We start from the raw sequence: 25,588 nt of genomic DNA on the forward strand, positions 1-25,588 counted from the left end.
TTATCACGGTTGGATAATTTTCTCTCGACATTTTTTTGTTGTCATACTTCGTTAAAGTAAAAATCGGGAGACAGAACTCTGAATCCTTAAAAAAAATAGTTTGTGTGAAGAGAATTACAGTTCTACCTTGTCGGCATATCTTACTTAATTTTAATGGGAGTTCCATTTTCTGATGCATTTCCTGTAATTTTTAGCAACTACGCTGATTTCCCCCCCCCCCCCAAGTACGTGGCTAAATTACTCATAAAAAAAAATGAATTCATTATCTACTTGGATTCCTTAATACTTAAACTTATTGTCTGAGTCACACGGATAGTAATATGCGTGGAATTAATATGTGATTACATTCTTAATTATTGAAATTATCAAAGACAATGATTGTGATTTCGTGCCATGGCAAGTCATCCTAAATAAAAGAACCTGTAGCTGTCACAAACAATTTTTTACTGTCGGAAGGGTACATGTTGGTCGTAACCGGAACATTATGAACTCCGTAAAAACATTTGTAATGTTTTTATGTTTCCTGATAAGTAGTCGGAAGTAATTTTGCCGTCAACACTTTTACGACCTCCTCGTATAATGATGTTTTTTTTTTTTTTTGAAATGTTAACAAAACCTGTGTTTTTAGATGCAGAAAGGAGTTGATAAACTTTCTGTCCCATAATTTCTCATAAAACAAAGTGTTCAGAAGAATGACTTTATACATACGCTTCCGGTCACCGACTAGATCGTCTCCAGCCCTTTCTCAGTCGATCTTTGGCACAGGCCAAGTAAGTTTTTTCTATACAAGATCTTTTCTACACAAGATAAATCACAAGATCTTAATCCACCACTCAGTAAAATCGGCATAAAAAACACACACGTTAAGTTTAGGAAGTTATGTCGTCTAGCACGCCAAGGGAATGCACTCCAACTCGGCAATGATAACAGCTGGAGAACGGTTGCCTAACTATTTGCAAAAGGTTAAGGCTAAAATTGCACTAGCTATTCCTTTTAGGGAATGAACACACTTTAGAGAATTTATTTTTCCTATACTTTAAAAAAAAAAAATCTGAGTTTTGTTCGATTAGAAGATGGAGAACGTGTGAGTTGCTTATGAGAATTTAATGACTCTAGCGCAATCGCACTAGATACTACAACGTATCTACTGAAATTTTGTTAATGACGTTCCGGATGAGTAAATTTCCATTTCTTCTGAGTACTCATTTGGTTAACAAATACTCTAATATTTGATTAGGATGCTTGGACACATCTTAAACAAATAATCATTCATGTTCGAGTATTTGAACCCTTTTTATTCATTTTTGTTTGTTTGTTTAAATCTGTTAGGAAGATTATTAAAATATTCTTAAACTTCCCAAATACTCTTAGGTTCTATGTGCCTATTAGAAATGTATTATTCCTTTTAACATTACACGGACATTTCCATGAAGTTCGATGGACTCATTGAGTGAGTTACACAATCATTCTCACATTACATTTCCTGTAATTTTTAGCAGCTACGCTGATTCCCTCCCCCAAGTATGTGACTAAATTGCTACTTTTTTATTATTTCATAAAAAAAACTGAATTCATTATCTTCTTGGATTTGTTAATACTTAAACTTCGATGTCTGACTCACACGGATAGTAATATGTGTGGAAATTAGTATGTGATTACATTCTTAATTATTGAAATTATCATATATATATATATATATATATTGAAGACATATAAGAAGCTTCAGATCTATGCACAGTTCCAGATGGAATCATATCAATGTCTTAAGAAGAGGCATAATTTCCTCATTTCAGCTTGTCAATGTATTCTTCAATATCTAAGTAAGCATATAAGATATTTTAGCCACTTCTGCAATATTCCCTCTGCACTTTAATACAGACCATCAGTAATCCCACATACCTTGCCTCGTAAATTTCCTGTAGCCCAATTCCATCAATGTAGTACACAGCTTTTCATCAAGCGTAGCCTTGCACTTTACCACATCAAACTTATAACCCTTCTCCTTTACCGATACCATCAGTTTATTTAAAGTACTTTTCAAGATATCTATATTATCTTTATTAACTATTACTCTACCCAGTTGTGTATCATCAGCAAATGACTGAATATTTCCCCTCAGATCATTTCCTATATCATTAATGTACAAACTAAATAGCAGGTTCGAGTACAAAGCCCTGTAGCACACCACTGGTTACAGACCTTTTTCTGGATTCTACTCCTGCATAAACTATTCTTTGATGTCTATCCATTAGCCAACGTCTAATCCACATCACATATCACCAGCTTCGTGTCCATACTCATTTGCATCGATTTATATAACAGCGTTGCAGGTATCCTGTCGGATGCATGTGCATCCGACAGGATACCTGCAACTCCAAATGAATTAGCCAGCAAAAGTTAAAAGTTGGTGGATTGGTAGAACCTCTGCTACTAATGGCTCGCAAAAAGTTAAGCAAGTTTGAACGTGGTTAGTAGTTGGAAGGGGATCAATCGTTCTATGCTATTGGCACACTCTCCCTCGATGAGTCTTTGGACTCCCTGGAGGTGTCATATAATAATAATAATAATAATTATTATTATTATTATTATTATTATCATGTAGCCATTCTCTCCTGTCTAACTCAGTGTCACTTTGTCTCTGTCTAGGAGCTTCCTTTATACAATGGAACTGTTTTCCCTTCTTTCCACTCTCTTGGAAACTCCCAGAGCTTAGATGGGGATCCCAAATTAAAGTCTCGATAGAGGCACTGTCAATTGCTTAGCCATTCTCGTAATACGCGAACTGATATTCATTCTAATCTCATAGCTGTATTCATATCAAGGTTCCATAATATCCTATGCACATTTGTTTCCACAAGAGATCTTGTCACATCATCTACTGCAATATCTCCAATTGAATAATATAACTTTGCAAAGTAATTTTCAGGAATTCAACTATTTCGTCTGCTTCGTTACCTTCTTACAACAGCATTTATCAAAAGTATTCCACCACAGTCATAATGATGCCCATGCCGAAATAACAATTTGGGATTATTTTTGGCTCACTCAGTTAATTTCCTCTTGTACTTTGATTTAGTTTCCAAGGTGACCATATTGGTCACTCTGGCTCGTGCTTTATAATTCTCATGAGCTTGCTGATCCTCTTTCCATTTGAATTCACTCCACAATGATTTCCTTTTTTCCAGCCCATGTTTAATGACTACTCAGATGCTTAAAACATGTGCTTTAAAATAGAGAAAAGTGTAAAGATCAATAAAAACCGATTGCTGCAGTTTTAAAACTCAGTTTTTTCTTAATTTGGTAAAAACAAAAGAACTTTCTCATATTTATTTAAGACTGGAGGGCTATATTTCCATCAGGTAGATATCTTTTACCATAGGCTTGCTTCATTGTTTCTTAATTTCAAAGAAGAATATACATAATAAAGTTTTGTTTTGATTTTTTTTCAGAATCTAGGTCTCTTCAACATTTTGCTTCCAGTATTTGTACTGAGAACCTTCGTAGCTCAGTCGGTTTCGACGATGTCTTTTGGATGGAAAGACCTGGGTTCAAATCCTTTCTAGAAAGCAAAAAAAAAACCCATTAAGCTTTTCGAATAAAGGGTGAGCAACTCTCATTCGGATGTGGAAGTTTTTTCCTAGAAACTCGGGGTTTTCATCCCGCAAACCAACCAGAACACAAGCAATGTACAGAAATAAAAAGACTACGGGGATAAAGATTCTGGCTGAATGATATGTTTTTTTTTTTTTTTATGAAACAGATAGATATTTATAGTGGCTCCTCCCAACAATAATTGTTAGAAGTCTTGGTTGCATCAACTTAACCGTAGAAAACTTTTCCATGCATTCAGTAAGAAATGTTTTCTTTTTCGTTGTGTTTTATGTTTTCTTTGGCGAATCAATGATCAAAATCCTAAATATTCAGTCTAGATTCTGGAAACAGAAAAATTGTTTTGATGATTGACACTATCCTAGGAAAGTCTGTAAGTATGCAAGTAGTAAGTAGTATAAACTGATATTAAGAAGTGTGTTTCGGGGCCAACAGAATTTGAGTAGAATTTATAACTCCAAAAGAAATCTAACCATAAAATTAATAAGCATACGTTCTTAAAATGTTCCACTTCGTTTGTAGTTTATGTAGCTTGTAGTATAAGGTCGACCTGGTTGGCCGAGTAGCGTATCCACTCTCCAACCGGGAGATGAATTTCATCACGCGATGTGAGACCACCTCTCCCCTTATTTGAGGCCTGAAGTGGCTTGAAAAAGTTCCATGTTTAAAAAAAAAAGTGATAAAAATATCCTTATCCTACTCATGGTATAAACGTGCTATAGGTTTACTAATAATCTTTCGTGGGTGGAAACCGACATTAAAAAAAAAGGAAATATGATAGGCATTCTTTGTTGTTCTCGGTGGGAAGAACGTAGATTAGCTCCATCTTCATTTGTTTTAGATAAAAGAAAAGTTATTGAAAAGTTTCTTGTCGAGAGCTTGGGCTAATCATTTATTTTTCAAGACCATAAAGTCAGACAATTTTGGGGGCCCGTAATACCAACATTCACCTAAGCCACATATCAAATTCTCTACATCCTGCAAAACAGCATTTTGTACGCAAGTACTTTTGCATTAGTGCAGTTAGCTTGGTTATTAATAAAAACTTATTAATATAATAAAAAGTTCTTATTGATAATGTATCTTTGTATTACCCTAATTTTCGGAACTTTTAGACTCACCTACTCCATGCCCTATCATTTTTTTAAGTTCAAAAGGGTTTTCAAAAAAAAAAAAATTCAGCTAACTCCTTTTTAACAAGGTTATATCTTTAAATTATCCAAATAACTTTATTTCTATTTCGTTTCAAACTAATAATATTTGAGTAGTTTAATAATAATAATAATAATAATAATAATAATAATAATAATAATAATAATAATAATACTGTACAACAACAGTTATATAATTTCTATAGCAATAACAATCAATAACTGAAGCAATAACTCAGCTGTGGCTCCAAAATTTTTTTTCTCAATTTTTTAAGTTATTTTTAAGATTTTTAAAAATATGTTAAAAAACAGCATCTTAACATATATTAATATGTTTTATTTCTAATAGAAAGTTTAGAAAAATTCAAACATTTCTATGCTTTAATTTCTTTATCGTGTTACATTATCTATCCTCCCACCAATATCATGTTTTCCCAATGATCCCCAAGTCACAAACAAGTAAAAGCGTTTTTGAAAATTTAAAATTTTTCGGATTAACAACACAGCACTCAAACATATTTTAAAAACCTTGAAAATAAAAATAAAAAAAAAAAACGTTCAAAATATTTCATGCTCATCGAACCTCTGCTGAATACAAATCAATGCAGAAATGTCAATTATAATACCGAAAATAATTAAACATAAATGAATAAAATAAAATAAAAATGAATGCATAAAATGTTAAATATAACATGATAATATCATTTGTAAAAAAGAAAAAAAAAAGAAATAGAAGCGATTAAAAATGATACTAATTCGTGTCAATCTGACTCACAATAGTTGGAAATATATAGCACATCAGAGTGTAGATTGGTCATGAGTTAGATAAGCTAGGAAACTCAATATAGAGATGAAGCATTTTTTTTCCCCAGTTCAATTCTCCATTACACTCTCGGTGCACTATTCTGGCACTACAACCGCACTACTTAACAAACCTTCTGCTGTCTACCTCAAAACTTTCATAAATATCTATGTCAACGGTAAGGTTTGAACTCGCTGCCTTCCGGTGATATGTGGAAGCTTAAGTACTCGGCCATCAAGACAATTGCCAGTACCAGAAACTCAAGAGCGTCAAGCAAGAAAGACTTAGTGGAAATTTTGCCTAGATTTGAGATGTCTAGACCAAATTTCCAGCAAGATACCTGTTCAAGTCTTATTTTTTCTCAAGGCTTGTAATTCAACAAAAGGCGTCTACTACATCATTTCCTCAATCTCGACTCATTTTACATGTCGTGCAAAGCACGGGAAATAAAGCATAAAGAAAGAAAAGCATTCAGCTCTATTACTAATTCCTATTTCTCTGTGCAGCAAGCAATTATTAAGCATGCAATTAGATTACTACCTCTGGAGTTGTTATAAATATTTGATGGCCAGAAATTCTATTTGCCTCTGAAACATGCATTTATTTAACATGCAAATGAGACTCCACGACATCATCCTATAATGTTTTGCATATTAATCCTCTATAATCCACGACCTAACCACATTCCGTTTACGAGCATTGCGTCATTTATCAGCCTCCAGCAGGGTTCTGTATAAGTTCACGGCCACTGCCATCCAAAAGAGTCATCAGTAGATGCAAATATACGGGGTGGTCTGGGCAGTTTTTATTTGTTTTATTTATTTATTTGAATTTTTCAATGGATTATTTTCAACCAATCAAATGCTACGTTTAATATAGGATTGACCTTTTGAATCATGACGTTGGTAATTTTACAGATTCCATGAGTATCTACATACTCATGGAATCTATAGTGTGCAATATAGATTCAACGACTGATAAATTCATACGATTTTATTTATCAATCTTGATTTTATACATCATGGTGAATCCTTGCAATTTATAACTGCAGTGCGTTTCTGTGGTATCAAATAAACAAGACATTTTGAAAATAATTTGCGTCGTGCCCTTGATTAATTATCCACATGAATCGAGATTTAAAAAAAAAAAAATGGGAAAAATTTTCAGTATACAGAATTTGAGATCCAAACTATATAAATGTTTCACTTTATTTCCAAAAGCCAAATTCGAAGAGGCTTTATTATCCTGTATGGTAAATAGTTATTTTTGTAAGTTAAATTCCAATATAATTAATGATTACTCAACAAATATATCTCTTCACTGTTGCAACATTTTGGGTGTATAATTCCTCCTGCTCATAAAATGAAGGATTCTTAAACATCGTGACATCGCGATCAAGTTAAAATTATACAAATGTGCCCAAACCGCCGGAATCGTGAGTAACTAAAAAAGAATCAAGTAAAATTTTATGTAATTAATTTCAAACGAAAGGGTAAGAAGAATTAATTCAAATAAAATAGAAAATTACTTTGATCACCCATGCATTAATCACGGTTTAATGCATTAAATAATTATTTACTACAAAATTAATAATTAAACTCCAACCAAGAGAGGGCGTAACTGTCTGAAAATGTATGGATTATTCTTTTAAAATAAAGCCGATCACCTCACAATCTTTAAAAATGTATATAACCACCAATTGATGACAATTATTTTGTATGCTATTTTCGGAATCATACACCAAAAGTTACTTGAGTGTCTTTTAAATTTAAATTTGTCACGTTTTGCAGTATATCATGCCGATTTAAGTTTATTATTATTATTGTTATTTTATTATTTTAATTTCATATGCCGGAAACAAATGCAGTATTCCAACTCAATGAGATGCAATTAACAATTATGCTATAATAATTTGATATATCAATTTCGTTTTGGCTTAAAAATGTAATTATAACTATTATATGTACAAATACCTTATTAATTTTGAAGCCAAAATATGTCAGTAACAATGGCTGGTTGGTTGCAAATTTTTTCTTCTTGTTCTATAATTTATATTGGAACGGCAACCAAATAAGAGAGGGTATTGAGACCAAAAGTTTGAGAACTTTAAACATAATGCATTCTTTCAGCTTATTTATTATTTTCTTTGACAATGAAAGAAAAGATAACTCGTGAGATGGAACCTTGCAACAATGTCTTCAGTCATGCATCTCCAAAACTATGACTTTCATAGGGGGCGTGTCAGTTGTGCACAGAACCGATTTACCATACTAGGCACGCCTAAGGATAACATCGGAGTAAAGAAGATAGGGATGACAAAATTACTGCAATAATTCATGTGGACTTGTGGACTCAGTTGTTTGTATTTCATTTCTGAACTTTTTGTTTTTTAGTTAATGTGCTTAGAAATACACAAACATAATATGTGCAAGCTTTCTTAGTGTGTTTTGTATTATCCAAGTTTTGAAGTTATCCATGTCCCCTTCATCCCATTTTCCTGGGTAATCAAGTACACTGAAGTTTTATTATATAGAACACGCATGTGGAAAAACGAGAATGAACAAATGCAAATGGCATTTATCATTGCCCCTCTTCTTTTTTCGTTTTGTATAGCAGTAACTGTGTAGGAAGTTGAATGAATGAATGAATATTTAATTGGTACAACCAGTTCAACCTCCCTACTGTGCAGAAGTTTTTCTTAGCAGGAAGTGGAGAATTTCCTCGTTTTCTGACCTTCATTCTCAGCTTATAATTACCTAAGCTTAATTATCTATTAAAAATAAATTTTGATAATAATGCGATACTTGACGCTAGGTCGATCAGATGATATTCTTTCAGGATGGAGGTCAAAACCGAATAGATCATTAAATATAAATTCGTTGTGTATGTGCGTATGTGTGTGTGTGTTAACAGTGAAAGTCTGAAATCTAGTGATTGACAACCGATAGAATAATAACTATCCGAAACTACAATCGATTCAATACATACGTAATTTCGGGGGGGGGGGGGGGGGTGAATGCTGACAATTACTGAAATGGATTGGGTGAGTGGCGGAGGTATTTTTTAAATGTTGACAAGTAATCCTACATGGAGGATTACTTAGTAAGTGTATAAGTCATTTAAAAAAGGAATAAAATAAATCAAACACATATCTGAGGTCACAAGCTTCTGTTTCGATCGCGTTTCTTTCTATTTTATTACAAACAGCCCTCAGATCGCTAATCGTTTTAAGCAATGAACGACAACTTCTTTAATTACAACAGTTTAAATTAGGTTGAAGGTGAGACGTGAGTAAAGTTGCACGAAGATGAGAATGTTTTTATATTAGATAGTTGCTTCCGAATAAGTTACTTTTCCTCGAACTCTCATTTAATTGCATAGTTTATGCAGTTCACCTAGATTTCAGAATTCACAGTACATTAAACGCTAAATATATATTATTTGAAATATTAAGAGAAAGGGATTATGGGACATAACGAATGTGCAAGTTATAGAGTGAATACACATTCTCTCAACAAGATTTTTACTTATAGATCCAGAATCTTGTATTGCTTCTTTAAAGTAAAAAGTGTACATCCATAAAACATGTTGTATTCATTAATAGTGATCTACTGTTTTAACTCTATAATGCATTATTATCTGCGTTCATCTTCATACGGTATTCGTTTATATTAAATGGTATTAAAAAAAAAGTATGTTTTCGCATTGGAAATTAGAAGACCAGAAAATGTTTGTCTCTAATTTCCAAGACAGAGGCAGATTTTCTATATTGTCCTTACGCCACGTTGTTATAGACAGCGCAGCGAAAGAATGTGTGATGTCTTTCTTGTCTAGAAAGACTAATCTAGAATGACGACGAGCATTGGCCTTCAGGATGCCAAATTTAATGCAACTAAGCGAAAATATATAAAACATTCCGACATCATAACTCTACTTTCAAATTGCATAACATAGCCGTTGTGAAAATGTTTTTCTGATTTATATCATATCCACGTGCGTCATCATCAGATAAATAAGCATATCACTCTGTAGTATACCTTCCATCATGCTACAAGGTCCATTACGTTCACTTTCTGCATCGTAATCTGTCTGCAGTTGGTAAAGATAGTGGGCGTTAGTTGCTATACGTTCATGATATACTAACTGATGAAGCATATTGATAGCAGTTGTTCTAGTATTTATACCTTCCTCCCATGTGACTTCTTTCAGGGGTGGAGAGGCCACACGATTTATAGTACAACACATTTAATCCAATAACATTTGGTGGTTAATAGTGGTCTACTACGAGTATCATGAACATTGAAAACCAGAGGACTGGGTAAGAGATGCATATACAATGATGATTCTCATTTCCTGTTATTGAAAGGATAAGAGTATGACGACAACAAGAAGCCATGAACACACATCGTGTGTATCATAACAATGCAAAATGGTGGCGTGATAGTCAAGAACATGTTTGATACCTGTAAATAAGAACTGAATGGTGCAAACAACCTGACATCTTTGCCAAACATTTATTCATGTTAACCATTTATCCTGCATGCAATGGGCGCTTCCAACACGTATCATCCAAGGATGGGTACAGAAATAAAAAAGCGACTTTACTCTTTATGGATTTGAACCTCCCCACCTCTCTAGTCTCTGAATTTCGATATCATTGAGCATCTCTGAGACATGGTGGAGCAAAGATGTTCGTGAGAGGGACCTAGGAATTCATGTCTGCCTGGGATATGATACATGACTAGTATTTCCAGAATCTCGTATAAGTAGAGTCGATACCCCTAGAATATCAAGGTTGCTCCGAAGGATCTCTTTACCTAACATGCTAATATTTTTTTTTACATGATTCGGATTAAACCTTACTCTAGAAATCAAATATGGAAGTTTTTCAAACCACTTCTGGACTTCAATAAGCGAGGCCTTGGTCTCGCACCGAGCGATGAAATTCGTTTCGTACCAAAAGACAAACATCCGTGTCCACTGCAGGATTCAAACCCTCGGCATGTTGGTTGGAAAGCGGATACATTAGTCACTCGGCCAACTGGTAGATATCTCAATTAAACTGGCCACTCAGTGTATATTATTATACATTGCATCGCCGTTATTCTTCGGGTTTTTTTTTAGGATATTTTAGTTCTAGTATAAAAACATTATGTCGTTGTGGATTAGTGTATCAAATCTGCTTCCAAAGTGTGCGTAAAGCTATGGCAGTGCTTTTAGAAACCTAATATTATCAAAAATAGATTAATAGACAATGTGCGGGACGAATTAAAAATTATAACAATTAGTGTCTCAATTGCTTTATGACATGGACAAAAAGAACGTCGATATTAAATTTGAAAACCCTCTGCCTTATTTGAAAACCCTGTTCATTTGCTGGCCTAAGTGAAATAGGGAAAATATTCATCTCCCGTAGTTGCTCGTCTGTCATCAATCGGGAAGGGACAGTAAAACTTCACTCAACTGATTTTCTATTTCAACAGACTGCAAGCTTTTTCTCGACAATTTGTTTTTGTTTTGCAGCCGTAAAAAAACTTGTCTCAAGTACGAGATTCGGAACTGATGTCGAGGTGAAAAGACCTTATAAATGGTCTTCCGTTTTCTTAGACTTTTCTTCTATTTATAAGGAAGCAACTAGTAATGCTTAACCACGGAGCCACAAGAATTTACAATATATAATTTACATTATTATATATTTAAATGGAAGGTACCAGGTGCGTCCTATACGAAGGCCTTTCGTTCTAAAAGAACATATTAAGTTGGAGTATTGTAACTAGTAATTATTTTCACTGAAGTTTCAAGACTAATATACTTAACACAAAGATGAAAGATTGCATTCAGGAAAGAAAATAAAAAGAATCAACTTTAATAATCACCAACTTTTTCGTTTTAAAAGTAATTTTAAATAAATACGCAAATTATAATATATATATATATATATATATATATATATATATATATATATATATATATATATATATATATATATATATATATATATATATATATATATATATATATATATTAGTAAGAATAAATGACAATATTTATAAATAATTATAAATTATATAAATGATTTATATAAGAATTACTTACCAGAAAAGGAAGATGGTTTGCAAGAAAACATGCCCATGACACAATAGCAGCTGCCTTCCATCCCAGTTCCAGTCTGTTGCTTCTTCTCCAGTCCTTCCTACCAACAGTACGTAGTGGTCGACAACTGCCGTTGCTGCTACTGGTAGCACTGCCGCTACTTGCCGTTCCGGTACTCCCATCGGTACCGATGTTCACTCCATCCGAATAATGATGACTCACGTAATATGGATAAGAAGAAGTAAGAGTATGAGCTCTGGACATCTTACATTGTAAAATTTGAACATCCACGGATGACACGAGGGCAGTGAAAATAAGAACTCCATATAAACAGATGACAAATACGGAGAATTTGATGTCCCAAGTCATAGGGTGGGTAGAACAAAACTCTTCGGACCAGGCGATTTTTGGAGATCGTGCAAAAATTGCTGCGACTCCTACGAATACTGAAATAACGGCAAGTACAACGATATGATATCGAATCTGACTTCTTCGAATACTGTACCGATAGCGAAAAGGCCACCGAATGGTAAGGGCTCTGTCTACTAGAAGTGATGTAAGCGTAGTGATTTGAAAAGTGCGAGACGCAATAAGTCCCCATATTATAAACCCACAAGGGATATCAAGACAGGGATGAATAAGACTGGTGATGGCGAAACCTAGAACAAAAAGAGTGGAAACGAGTTCTTGCACTACAACAGCCAGAAGAAAAAGATCTACCATTCTCCATCTATGGCTGTATGTATGGAAGATGTAGATTGTCCACACGATAAGGATGGCGGTTAAAGGAGCAACTGCAGAAGCTCCTAACCAGCTGTAAGATAAAATTTCCATGTTTGACTGCTAACCGGCTTTTACGTGTTCCGGACCATCACCTAAGTTCAATGAGTATTTTTCACAGCAATTAATAGTAAACGCTGCTCATATCACAAACGTACATATCGATTGTCAGTTGATGTAGATGCTAAAAATACTGCTTCAGACTACCGCCAGATGAGGGCGCCACTACTGTAAGGAATATATCCAGTCACGTATGATATATAATAAAATTTCTTGAAGAAAAATAAGGTGCTGGTGTCGATGTCATTTCAATGGTGAACCACTGAGCTAGCTTTTTGCGCGCATGCACTTTGAAATGCGTACATACTTTTACGTAGGCTAAAGCTTTACCTGTGAGACGCTCCGTCTGTTCCTCTCAGCGACTCACAACCAGAACATCGGGTATTTGAGGGCACCGTCTATTGCTAAACGCTAAGTCAAGACTCCACAGCGAGACATACCTAAGGCGTATCACGTGACCCCCTCGTTTTACCTCCTCCCCTACCGGCTATGCAGGTTCGAGCAGCTATTGCCGCATTCCATACCTGCAGCAACCTTTGTCTGGAAGGGTTGGTTCTAAGTGCACGTGGTCGTTGTTTTTATGGGGAAGGTGATTACGATGCTGGTGGTGCCGAACCGGACCTCACAACGCAGTCTTCTTCTGACCCCCCCCCTTCTTCCCGTGACTCCCAATGCATGTTCGATGACTGACTTTGTGTGTGTGTGTGTGTGTGTGTGTGTGTGTGTGTGTGTGTGTGTAGCAAAACCAAATAAAGGATTCAGAAAATGATGCATGATAGAAAGAAAGAAAGAATGAAAACTAATTCTGTCCACAACTTAGGCTTGTTTTAATATGCTACAGAAATAATACTTGGGGAGTACACCAGTTGACATAAGTCATAATATTTACTATCCTTGAAGATGCTACTCATGAATCAGTATGAAGTATACTATACTATAGCAGCAAACTACAGTATACTTCACTGGCATGTATTTAGCATTTCAATGTTAGCGAAATCTCAATAGTAGAACTTAACGGTTACTATGGTAACACTAATTAAATCTACTATACTTATACAGACATAAACGATGCTAGCTGCTAATATTTTACAACTTACAGTATTGCATAATGAACTTAACGTTTATTTTATGTCTAGAGTTTCTTTCTTTTTTCCACTTCGATTTTTTTGAATATCTCATTTCTTAAAGTTAATTACTACATGTATACATGTCAGTTCATCTTTAAAATAGAAATGGTCATGAAGCTATGTTAAATAATAAACGCAAAAAAAACAAGTGTCTTTCAAAGTCTAAAAAATACTTTTAAATGAACATATAAAAATATTAGTTTTACCTCATCTAAATGTCGTACGTTTAACTGAGTATAAAATATTCATTTCTATTTTTATCCGGATGTATCGTAGCTTGCATTATAAATATTAATACGTCATCGATAGACCAATTGATCAAAATCCGTTTAGATTAACGAGCAATTTACCAATGCATGTACATTTCTCACTCGCTCTTCTTTCGTTGTTTTTATTTTATCCATCTGTCTTTTGCTTATTATTCTTTCTTTCTAACATAGTCTTTCCACTACTACTTCAAATCTAAAAGAGACATTTGATGATTCACTCTACTGAGATTACTATGCGGCTACTTTTTATTTATCAGCAGCGATCTACCTGTTATTATTATTATTATCGCGTATGTATGTTTTTATTTACTTTCAGTTAAATAAGTAATAAAAAAAAAAGGACACTGGAACTAGAAGATGCTTCAATATCCGGTTTGACTTAAATCCAAGGAGACTTTGTCCCCAATTTATTTGTTGCAGTTCCAGTCACGCTGCGCGAGGATGAGTTAGGTGTAAGTAGCTCATGGAAAATGATTTCAGAAAACTGTCAGTGAATATGAAGTGAGTCGATTTTCTTTCTACTGAAATCTGATGTAAGAGAAATTTTACGTTCATTAGCAACAGTTGGATTTTTATTCTGTTTAGCATATATATGTCTGTAAATAAATAATAAGACAGAGTGGTAAATAAAAAGATGTGCTTTCATTGTCGTCTGATAAAAGCAAAAAAAAAAAAAAGAGGAACAGAAAAGAACTAGAATCTAAACGGGGAGGGAGAGGTAAAATAATCCTGCATTTATTCTTATTAGAAATATAACCATATAATGACTATTAATTTATTCTCTGCGCCAGCTTGAATTTTGTTGTAAGTAATATTACACGTACTCCATCAGTATTATATGTACTGTGCAAACCACAGATGTGAAATCCATCGAAACTTCTGCGCATGGCAGAAGAAGGCGAATCCATTCCGATAATAGGGTAATCAATGCGTTTCGTGGAATGAGTATTTATTATTATACGTCGGAAAATTAGTTTTTCTTTTATGAAAATTGTAGCTTTTAAATTGGTAACCATTTTATTTGTACAACAGTTGGAAAATTTTACGTATAAAACACGTGATTTCGCGTGTTGGTCGCGAAATCTTACATCGCTTTATTTCTTTTTTCCCTTCAACATCGATTGACTCTTCTTGGCATATTGCTAGCCGCGTGTCTCGCATCTGTCGTCGGAGAGTAAGTTGCGAGTTACTTTGGTGATTGGAACAGAATACGTTTAATAATAATAACTATGATTTTCTCTAAATGATATCAAACGTTTTTAGGACTTTTGACATTCCTCAATCACAAAATGTCCCAGATGTGGTCCTTTTTTTTGGTCAATTTTTCCTCAAATATCCCATGTGAAACCAATATCGGGTGTACTTCGAATCGTGTTGCGTGCGTGCGTGTGTGTGTGTGTGTGTGTGTTAATAATATTAACGATTATGTCAATGAGTCTGGCGAGCCAACTTTAAATATCATTTCTTTTTTATAACTATGCTAGATAAATATTAGATCTTGACATCATTCTATAGCATGTGTTTACTAAATATAAAAAAAAAAATAAAAATAAATAATTAAGTGCTCTCGTAAAAGTGATGGTTCCGCTGTAGACGCTCATTTTGTGCCGACTTGTAACTACTAAATTTAATTCGAAATATAAAGTTCATGACATTCAATTGCTTAAAACAGTTTATGTAATATTAAAAGTTTGTTGAAAAGAAATCACTTTCACACAAAATTGGAAAGTAGATATCATCTCTAGGTGTAACAATCATGAAAATAAGTATCACGATTTTATAAGACAGATCTTTCAGAAAACATAAACATTAAATAAATTTACTGTGTTTTACATATAATAATAATAATAATAATAATAATAATAATAATAATAATAATGATAATAATAATATATTAGAAGATTATATTAAAAATTAGACAAAATGTTATATACTGAGCTGTTATTTTATATGGTACTTCCTAATATCTAAGAAATCCGCTGCATCGTCAGAGACAGTGTCACGTGCCTATTTCAGCTACATAAAATAGGACGGATCGTATAAATACCATACATAATGGAATTCAGTGTGATATGAGTCCATAATGAGATTTAAGTGATTTATCACAGACATCATAGTCAGCGTCCGACTGTCGTATGCAGGCATCACGTAAACAGCTCTATATGAACATCCTTATTGGTGGTGGTGGTGTGTGGGGGGGGGGGGGGGAGATCAAAGAAAATATTGCTGAGAATTGTCCAACTAGAAACATGAAGGCCAATTGCAGGCCGTGGCCGAGGGTATCTTGATATAAGAGATAGAGGCTGTGGAGTAACTAAGATTTTTGAGGGTTCCGTAACAAGTTTCAGTGGGCTCGCAAGTGTTTTATGATTGTCTTCCGAAGGCAACCTCCCTTTAGAATTGCGGATTTGCTCCAAATGGAAGTGCTGCCTTAGATAGAAAGTCACAATAATCTTACAATCTAACAGAAGACCTACAATCGGTGAAGTGGTAGTGCAGTACAGAAGTGGTTTACAAAGGACCGCATCAAGAACACACACAATGCATCGGATTCTGTCACTAAAGGTGGGGGGGGGGTTTCGACTTCCTAATGGCATTCGCTGTTAGGAAGGTATAACATATGGTCATTCAACATATATATTTAACTGAATAAGTAATGTATTTTATTCCCTAAAGTGAGTATGTAGACCCTCTTCAGCCATAAATAACGTCTAGAAATCGACAAGCAGCCGGCTTTACCCCAGTCGTCAACTTCGTAGAAGAATTCATGACTACCGGTGATTTTGAAGACTTAGGGACATTGCAGACAACTACTATCGTCTCATGTTCCTAAATCCTAATTGGGTATTATTGGCTTAAAAAAAATGCGAATTCTACGGTTGTTGTTCTGAGTTACGATTTTTTCTACGTAAACTCGGATTAAAACTCATAACATCCAGAAGAGACAGAGAGAGAGAAATCCCTACCTGCCTGTCTCAAAGCTCGACTAAGTTGGGAACATGCTAATAAAAGAACAGAAAAAACTTCCGATAAAGATCTTTCTTCTGAGCTGCCAGTAATATGAAAGTGGACATGTTACTATTACAAGGTTATACCGGTACCTTCACGCGAACGTTCAACCACTTCAAAATGCCTTTATTAGCGAGAACACAATTATAAAAGTTATTGCATGTGTGATCGTTTATTCGCATTCTTTGTTTGCTGTTTCTATATCTAGCCTGGAGTGGGAGAAATAAAGGACAGGGGTATGAAACTTTTCCACATAAAAGTTCACAAAAATAGACTTGAATCTCTTCAGACAGAAGAACTGAGATCCAGATTGATTACATGCTTATAAAAATTAAATTTAAAACTTGTTTTTAATCAACACGAACTACGTCCTTTCTAGGTGCTGATATGCGAAGGTGACCGTAATTTAGTCACAGTAATATTTAGATTATAATTAGGACTTACATCTACAAGAAAAATAACAAGACAAAAGTTTGGCCTTACATAACTAAAATTCCACATCACTAAAGAAATATCAAATATTGCTTCTCATCTTTCCAAAATCCCTAATTCTTTTGATTTGGATGCCTTTTGCCAACAGTTTTCACAGAAAGTGATCGAAACAGCTGAAAATATTCGAGTAAGAGATTGCTATATTAATGAACCTTGAATTATCCAAGAAATACTAGAACTTGTCCATCCATCTAGCACTTCCCTAATAGAAGGCTTAATGAATGCCTGAAAACTTGATCCAGACTGTTACTAGAGCCCCCTCCACGTTAGTGTTTAGGAACAATGATAAGGCTATGGTATCAATCACTACATTATATTCCTTTCATCTGCAAAATGCACTTTCGCCTATCTTAGTCATGACTGCTTGCTTTTTTGTTAGACATACTAGCCTCAATAATCTTCTCCTGTTATTATTTTTTTATGATTCCCACACATAAAAGGACCCAGGATCTATAACATTATAGTGCCATATGCGGGTAAGTGATTAAGGAAAACGAAGTAGTCTATGATATGTTTCTTAAAGAGTTGGAGGCTGTGCTCAGTGAGAAAAACAGTGTGGCGGAGATTGTTCCAAAGAATTGAGGTAGATGAAATAAAGGAAGATGATGAGAAATTTGTTCGGTATGCTTGGAGTTGGACGGTGCATGGGTATTGGCCAGTGGCTGCTTTAGTTTTTACATGGTTAGAAGAAAGGAGGAATGGTAGTATTCAATTCAGAGGAGAAATGCCTATGAAAGCAATGCCTTTAGACGCATAGTGCAATATGCCTTTAGATACGTGCCTAGCAGTCCGTTATCCTTGGACTGAAAAGACTTGGATTCGAAGGATGAAAAAATAATCTTAAAAATAAGGAGGTGGCAGGAAAAACCCGGCCACATCCTTATTTTCAAGTCTCCCTTTTGGAGACTTGAAATTTTTCATCCCACAGAACAGATAAAAACACACATTTAAGTTAACAGTTATAATTACATTGACCTTATTTGTTGGCCATAATTCAAAGCAACTCAATTCTGGTTGTACAGTGCGATCATTTGACCAATTATAATACATCTATTGGACTTAACGATCCTATCGATCCTTCCTGTGCTTCTTGCATCGATTAGCTGCTTTGTTCTGAGGTTCACTCGCTGTTAACAGTTATAATTACTACTGCACAGCTATAATTGTTACTGTATCATTTAGGATATACTCGGGACATTACTGCACGTAGTTATCATAGCAGATCGAAAGAGGCATGTCTGGTTTCTACTATCATCAGCTATCCGAAGTCACTTTAAGTTTATCGCAATCACACACTTGAACTTAGACACTCTTTCTAGATGCTATCAGTGGTGTAGCAATAGCTTTTGCCGCCCAGGGCCGTTCCTGAGTTTGTCGCCCTCTCAGTACACACCAAAAATACTACAAAAATCAAAACGAGGTATAGGGAAAAAGATTAAAACACTAGGTTTATGTGTATTTTAGTTGCAAGTATAGTTGTTAAAAACTAATTATTAATTAAGTAATAAAAATTACTAAGTTAACATAAATAAAAGAATCGTCGAAAAATAAAATCGAGTCTCACGTGAAAAGTGCCGCCAGGGGTAGACCGCCCCCTCCACCCCACCCACCAGCTACACCACTAGATGTTATGTACTGAGTAACTATAGCTAGTGTCGAATTTAATGATAGACTTCATTTAGCATGTGGATATCTGTGGTATTTTGGCAACTGAGTGTAGGTCTTTCAGGATACTTACTGGTTTTTTGGTTTGTTTGTTTATTTCGCTATAAACACTGGAAATGAGTTTACATATTACAATTAGTTAGGAATTTTTTAGCTTTTTTTTTTTTTTTTTTTTTAATGAACACTTTGAGACAACTAAAGGTTGGGGTGGGTACTAAAGGATATGGGGTGAATGTCTTGTCTATCAAACGTCTGTTCACTGGCTGGTTTATCTACTTTTCGAAACAAAAACAAAGTTTGAACCTTGTTAACAGCTTTAGTTCAAAATCCTAGGAAATGTTCTCATTTTATCTTGAATCAAAGTCACTTTTTCCAACCAAAAGGCACGTGGCATTTTTGACCACGCAATAAAGAAGCTTTGTGACAGTGATCGAATGAATTTAATAGCAATTTTCTTAATCACGTGCTGCCGCTAACTTTCTTAATTATAATTTTTCCATAAAGATGATCCAACGAAAACTGGATATCATTGAATTGCAGCTTTCCTGTCATGTTGCAAGGTCAAAATGCTGGTTATCTCTCACATCCTATTACTTACTGGACGTCTGAAACATGGCCAAGTAATTACTGACTTTGTTTTTCCACTTTTGCACCAAGTTAAGTTGAATAAGCAATAACAAAATAAAGTGAAATTGCCAATTATTTGGGACGTTTATGTGTACGAAAAAAACCGCGAGAGGGCGAGGTGAGTCAGAAATATAAACTTAAAAAGAAAATAATAAATAAATAAATAAAATCTCTCAAGTTATCAGGTCAAAAAACCTCTCAAAAGTAATATTTACTAAGTGTAAATAAAGCAGTATAATTTGTATTACTGAAAATTTTAAATATTTAAAAATTTTAAAAGCACTTGGACCTCTTCTTCTCTCTCATCACGAAAAAGGAAAGAAACTGCTTTCTTTTCGGGTTCGAACTTGTGAATGAGAATAAAAAAATATCGTTACTGCCCACCATATAATCTTTTTATTATTTTGACGTGGAATTTCAGAGCATTTTAAATTACTATCTCACCAGGTGTACTCTCCTTGTTACTCCAATTACTCCTCTTTAACAGGGTAACGCCCTAAACCTCCTCAACACCTTTAGGCTAATGTTACCAGCTATCTGTCACTGCATGTGAAAGCTGCCTCTAGCAGATCTATATATAACCTAACTGCTGTTCTCTCAGGTTGTTTATGAAAGTAACGTACAAGTTGCGAATTACAGACTTTACTTCATCAAAACAGGGAAGAGAGCATTAACCTTTCACCGCTAAACTTTAAAAGGAAATAAATGCAATTAACTAATTGAGCTATTAAAGATAAAACTGGAAAACTATTCCGATATATATGCTCTAAAGTGCCGAAAGTTTATACTGTCGAAGAACAGGAATTCAGTAGATTCGTATATGCTCCGAAAGTGTGGAAAATTTGTACCACTGTGATTAATGACAATGTATAAGGACGCTGTCGCTAATTTGCAGAAGGGCTTTGACCAATCACAATGACCAACAATAACACAAAATCAAAAAAATCAACAAAAGTACGAGAAGTAGTCACAGTTTTAATCATTTTCTGAAGGGGAATTACTCACATTAAATGTGTTATTTGTTTTTATTCAATTACCCTATCTTACCATTTCTACCAATGATAATTCCTTCTTTACTATGTAATTAAATGTCACCATGTATATTATTATTATTATTATTATTATTATTATTATTATTATTATTATTATTATTATTATTACGGGCAACTCCAAGGAGTTCTTAGGCTCATCGAGGGAGGCTCTAAACATCATGTCAAGAACTATTCAGCATTCACACAGTATCTATCATACCTTGCTTTCAACTCATTCACAGTCATGGCATTCACAACAGAATATATGAGGAATTAAATCTATTGGCTGCATTCTTCACATATTCATGACCGCCCATTACAGAAACGAAGTTTATTGTGTCCTTTTAAGATATTAAAGACACTGCTCAACTATGTTCAAATGATATAATTCGCAGTAGCATCACTGCAATTTTCTAAAACTTTGGACCATAGGTAATGTGCTGAAAAGAATTACTGTATTTTAACTAAGATGAACAGCCTAACGGCTATTTTTCTGGCCAGTTTGATAAGTTAAGGGGATAAAAATCCCTTATTGTTTTTCAGCCACTAAGCGAAACTAAGATCGAAAACTACGATCTGAACGTTTCATGCCGACGAAGTGTCGGCGGATCCAAGCGTAAGTGACCACTTGGTAATGCCACACTCTCCTCATAATGTAAAGCAGTACTACATCTCCTAGGAGCTGTGTGTTTTTACATTATGAGAAAATATCAAGAATAGTGTGGGATCTTGCTCCACCTTTGCAACGAGTTGCCTTGGTGTGGCACTACCAAGTGGTCACTTACGCTTGGATCCGCCGACAGTTCGTCGGCATGAAACGTTCAGATCGTAGTTTTCGATCTTAGTTTCGCCTATTGGCTGAAAAACAATAAGGGATTTTTATCCCCTTAACTCAAAATTATTGTATTTATTACTTTCTTATTTCTCAGTAGGATTTCATATTTAAATGAGTTTTGGAACTTCTAAAAAACCTTGCCAATGATAATTATATATGCTGAGTGATCAAAATTAAAGTATTCTTGTTTAAAGTCTTGTGGAGTGCCATCCAGTGATCCAAAATGCTGCGAAACTTTGCAGAAATACATTGTGCGTCATGCGAAAACAATATCTGAGAAAAAAAATGTAGTTCAAAAATTTACCACCCTGAGGCGCTGTGTGGTGTATCGAATGTAGATGTAGTGTTTCTGCGAGTGTGTGTAAGGAGGAAAGCGATATAAGCATAAATAACACATTTTTATTCACTTCCATTATGCATTCTAGGGTTGTACTGTTCAACGTGCTGTCTCTCTGGTATGCCAGAAACTTCATCCTTTGGACAGTGTCTTCTGCGTTATGCTGCCTTTCAGTGCTGCCAATTTATCAAGATGATTCTGATAAGCCTTATCTTTGAGAAATTCCCAGAGACCAGAAATACATAGTATCATAAGGGTCAGATCGGGTGAACGAAGCGAGAACTATGCAGAGGAAAACGCACTCTGACTTCTGTGAAATGTTCTTGAAGAACCTCCTGTATGAATCCACTGATGTGTGGAAGGGCTCCATCCTGCATGAAAATGACTGAATCTATGCACAGGAGCTTCTGTAGCTGCGTCACAAAATTGTTTATCATATCTCGATACCTCTCGGCAGTAACTGAGCAGGTCACAGGACAAGACTGGAGAATGTCCTCAAAGAAGAATAGTCCAATGATAAACGAAGCTGTAAACCAGCATCAATAGTAACTTTGGGTGAATGCAAAGAATTGTTGGATTGCATGTGGGTTTTGCGCAGCCCATTCGGCAACTGTGGGTATTGGGTAGAGTCGAGTAGAGTTGGGCCATACACGTCCAACTCTACTCGACTTTCAACATCCTACGGGCGTAACTCCTGTCTCAGTTATCTTGAAGGGATAAAAATGCAGAATCTTGCATAGAATTTTCCAGTTGTGTAAGACACATCCATGTCTTGATACAGCACGTGCGCTGCAGGAACCAATGCATGACCTGCTCCACAACAGCAGTAGCAACTTCATTTACTTGTGAACTGATTGGTTTCGACCTCTGCCAGGTCGAACCCCCAACGATACCTTTCTTCAAAACGACTAATCATTCGCCACAGAGTACGTGGAGATAGTGGACCTCATTGACATTTGTTCAGACGACAAAATTCGGGGAGAGCAGCAACAGCATTGCCGTTGTTTAGATTGTACTGCTTCAAAAGCAAAACATGTTCAGGCAAGGTTAGTGTCATCACTGTGGGCTGTATTAACAGAATGAAGTAAAATATCCATTGTCCATTTTTTTAAACCCTCCTGACACTTGCCGAGTTCCGTGATATGCAATTCCGTGCATTTGGAGTCTACAACTCCCATGGTGGTGAATTTTAGAACTACCTTTTTTTTTTTTTTCTCTCAGATACTACTTTCACATGACACACAATGTATTCCTGCACTTTCACAGCATTTGAATCACTGAATAGCGCTCCACAAAGCCTTAAATAGGGATACTTTAATTTTGATCACCCTGTATATACTGATGACCATCTCCCTGATTACCAGAGGCCTAAATGTATTGAAACAAACAAAAAAATCTGTTGGGTGTCCAGATTAACCTTAGTCGGTCCATGGCATTAACAATATAATATGTTTACCTTTCATCTGTGAGATTCACCCATCACATATTATTACATAGAAATGACGTCACATAACCTAAAAGTATGGTGTCATATTTTTTAGAAATACATATATATCTAAATTTGATGAGACTTTTACTCCTGGAGGTATAATAATAATTAACTGAACAATGAAGCCTGCATAACCTTGTGACAAAATTTTGGCACTTATTCATAATGCTCCACCACCAGCACCACCAGAAGAAAGACCATTACTGGTTCCATTCTAGTTGCAGTTGGTGTTTCCAGATATCAACTAATTTCTATATTCCTTCCATTTTTTTAGCTGTTTTTACAGATTGCCTATGTAGAAACATCCAAGACACTATATATTGTCTGTACAAAAAATTAAGTAGTTAATCTTTGATAGAGGCAAGAGGAATGTTTTTGTTGCAGAAATTCAATGTTGTTACCCATTAACGTGGAAAAAATGACTGTGGAACTCATGCTATTTCAGACAATAATAGCAATCAAGATTAAAATGGTCAGTTGTTTGTACTACTCTCAGCAAACTAGAAGTCTACAAATCGTTATGAGAAATTAACTCAACTAGTGATGATGATGACCAAAGAAAGAGTACCGATTTCCAAGAGTTTGGGCTAAAACAGCTCTGCCTAACTTATTTGCCATGAACTGCTAGGTCTCTCACCAGTGAGGAGACTTAGCAGTTCAGAACAATGCTACCACTGAATTGGAATAGTAGAACTTTGAAATATGACAGAGACAGTTATACAAGCACTTCAGAGATCATGTCTTCTGTTGGTTTGATATTGTACAAAAATGTTCTTTTTTACTGTTGCCTTTATTTTACTTGTAAAAAAGCAGGATGTTTTCATTGCAGATCTTGCATCTCAAATAGAATATTTTGTACTTTATATTCCAGCCTAAGTTTTGCTCTAACTATAATAGATAAGGCTATTTTGATGTAAGACTATTACAAATACACTATGTTGACAAAAGTATTTGGACATCTAGTTGTGGTCAAAAAATGCGTTTTAATTATATTTTTAGTACTGAGTGAAACCACGTTCGGCCTGAATCACATGCTTTCCATCAATATCTGATACATTGCAACAGGAATGTTCTTCCATTCTTTGCATAAAACTACTCCCCCATTGGTCATGGCAGCACTGTGGTCTGGGGCGAATTCAGCATTCTATATTCATCCCAAACATGTTCATTGAGGGTTTGAAGTCAGGACTGAGAGCCAACCAATCCAACATTTCAACGTTGTTTTGTAGAAACCAGTCTCGAACATGCAGTGCAGTATGGCATCGAGCAATAGCATGCTGAAACAAGCAAGAGTCACTGCCAAAGTACTTCCACAGCATCAGAAGCATGAAGTTGTCCAGGTAGCCATCAGACCTCATGGGCTTTGGGCACATCCACCAATAGACCAACCCCATCCAACTGAAACACCCCACACCAATACTGAGCCTTCACCAGAGTTGACAGTTGGAATGATGCAGTCCTGCCAGAACCATTCCCAAGGTAATCTACAAATCCAAACACAACCATGAGATTCAAACATTCGGAGACATGATTTATCGCTCCAATCATCTATGTCCAGGAACAGTTATTAAAGACATCAGTCCAAACGCTGTTTGGTGTTGGGGGGGGGGGGGAGTGATGTGTGGCTTGTTTGCAGCAGCTCTGCTGTGGTAACCTAAGGCATGCAGCTCTCAGTTATAGTTTCAGTGCTGACAGATGTCTCCGCAGCATTTTCCAGATTGACTGCAAGGCCCACTGCTGATGACATGCAGGATGCTCAAACATTCCAAGACAGAGCTCTCAATATCAGTGAGTTATGTTGGTGGTTTTCCAGACAGGTAATGTGGTAACACCATCAACTCTCCACCTGTGAATGACATAAGCAATGGTGGATTTCAGTATACTGAGACAGGTAGCAGTGTCACAGACAGAAAAACTACTGATGTGACACTAAACTATCATCCCACGTTGGATATCTGTCAGTTCAGCTGAATGTGCCATATTGACATTGAATACAATGCAAAACATGCAGCACATCCCACTTTTTATTATTGGACTTATGCAGACACTCCCTGAATATTTTCATGTGGTAGGTTGCATAGCATATAAAGTGTGCAAATACTTTTGTAAATGTAGCATACATGATAAGCAAGTTTGAGAGCATTGCAAGCATAACATCACTTGAATGTAATTTGCCTTTAAAATATTAGTCTACTTTATCTTTCATAGAAAT

The 25,588-nt window shown here is 35.3% G+C and overlaps 1 protein-coding gene across 1 annotated transcript in view; it reads right to left on the minus strand.

Moving 5' to 3' along the window:
* LOC150108278 (uncharacterized) overlaps positions 1–12,827 on the minus strand; it is a 72,016-nt gene extending 59,189 nt beyond the window's left edge. Inside the window, exon 1 of the mRNA XM_090415719.1 lies at positions 11,659–12,827. Within this exon, the coding sequence (XP_090271845.1) occupies positions 11,659–12,489 (831 nt within the window). The 5' untranslated portion in view covers positions 12,490–12,827. The remainder of the gene's footprint in view (positions 1–11,658) is intronic.
* Positions 12,828–25,588: the final 12,761 nt, after the last annotated feature.

The sequence above is a fragment of the Typopeltis vanoorti genome, chromosome 3 (assembly GCF_054136105.1).
Source record: "Typopeltis vanoorti isolate ZY-2024b chromosome 3, IOZ_Tvanoo_1.0, whole genome shotgun sequence".
Classification (NCBI taxonomy): Eukaryota; Metazoa; Arthropoda; class Arachnida; order Uropygi; family Thelyphonidae; genus Typopeltis; species Typopeltis vanoorti.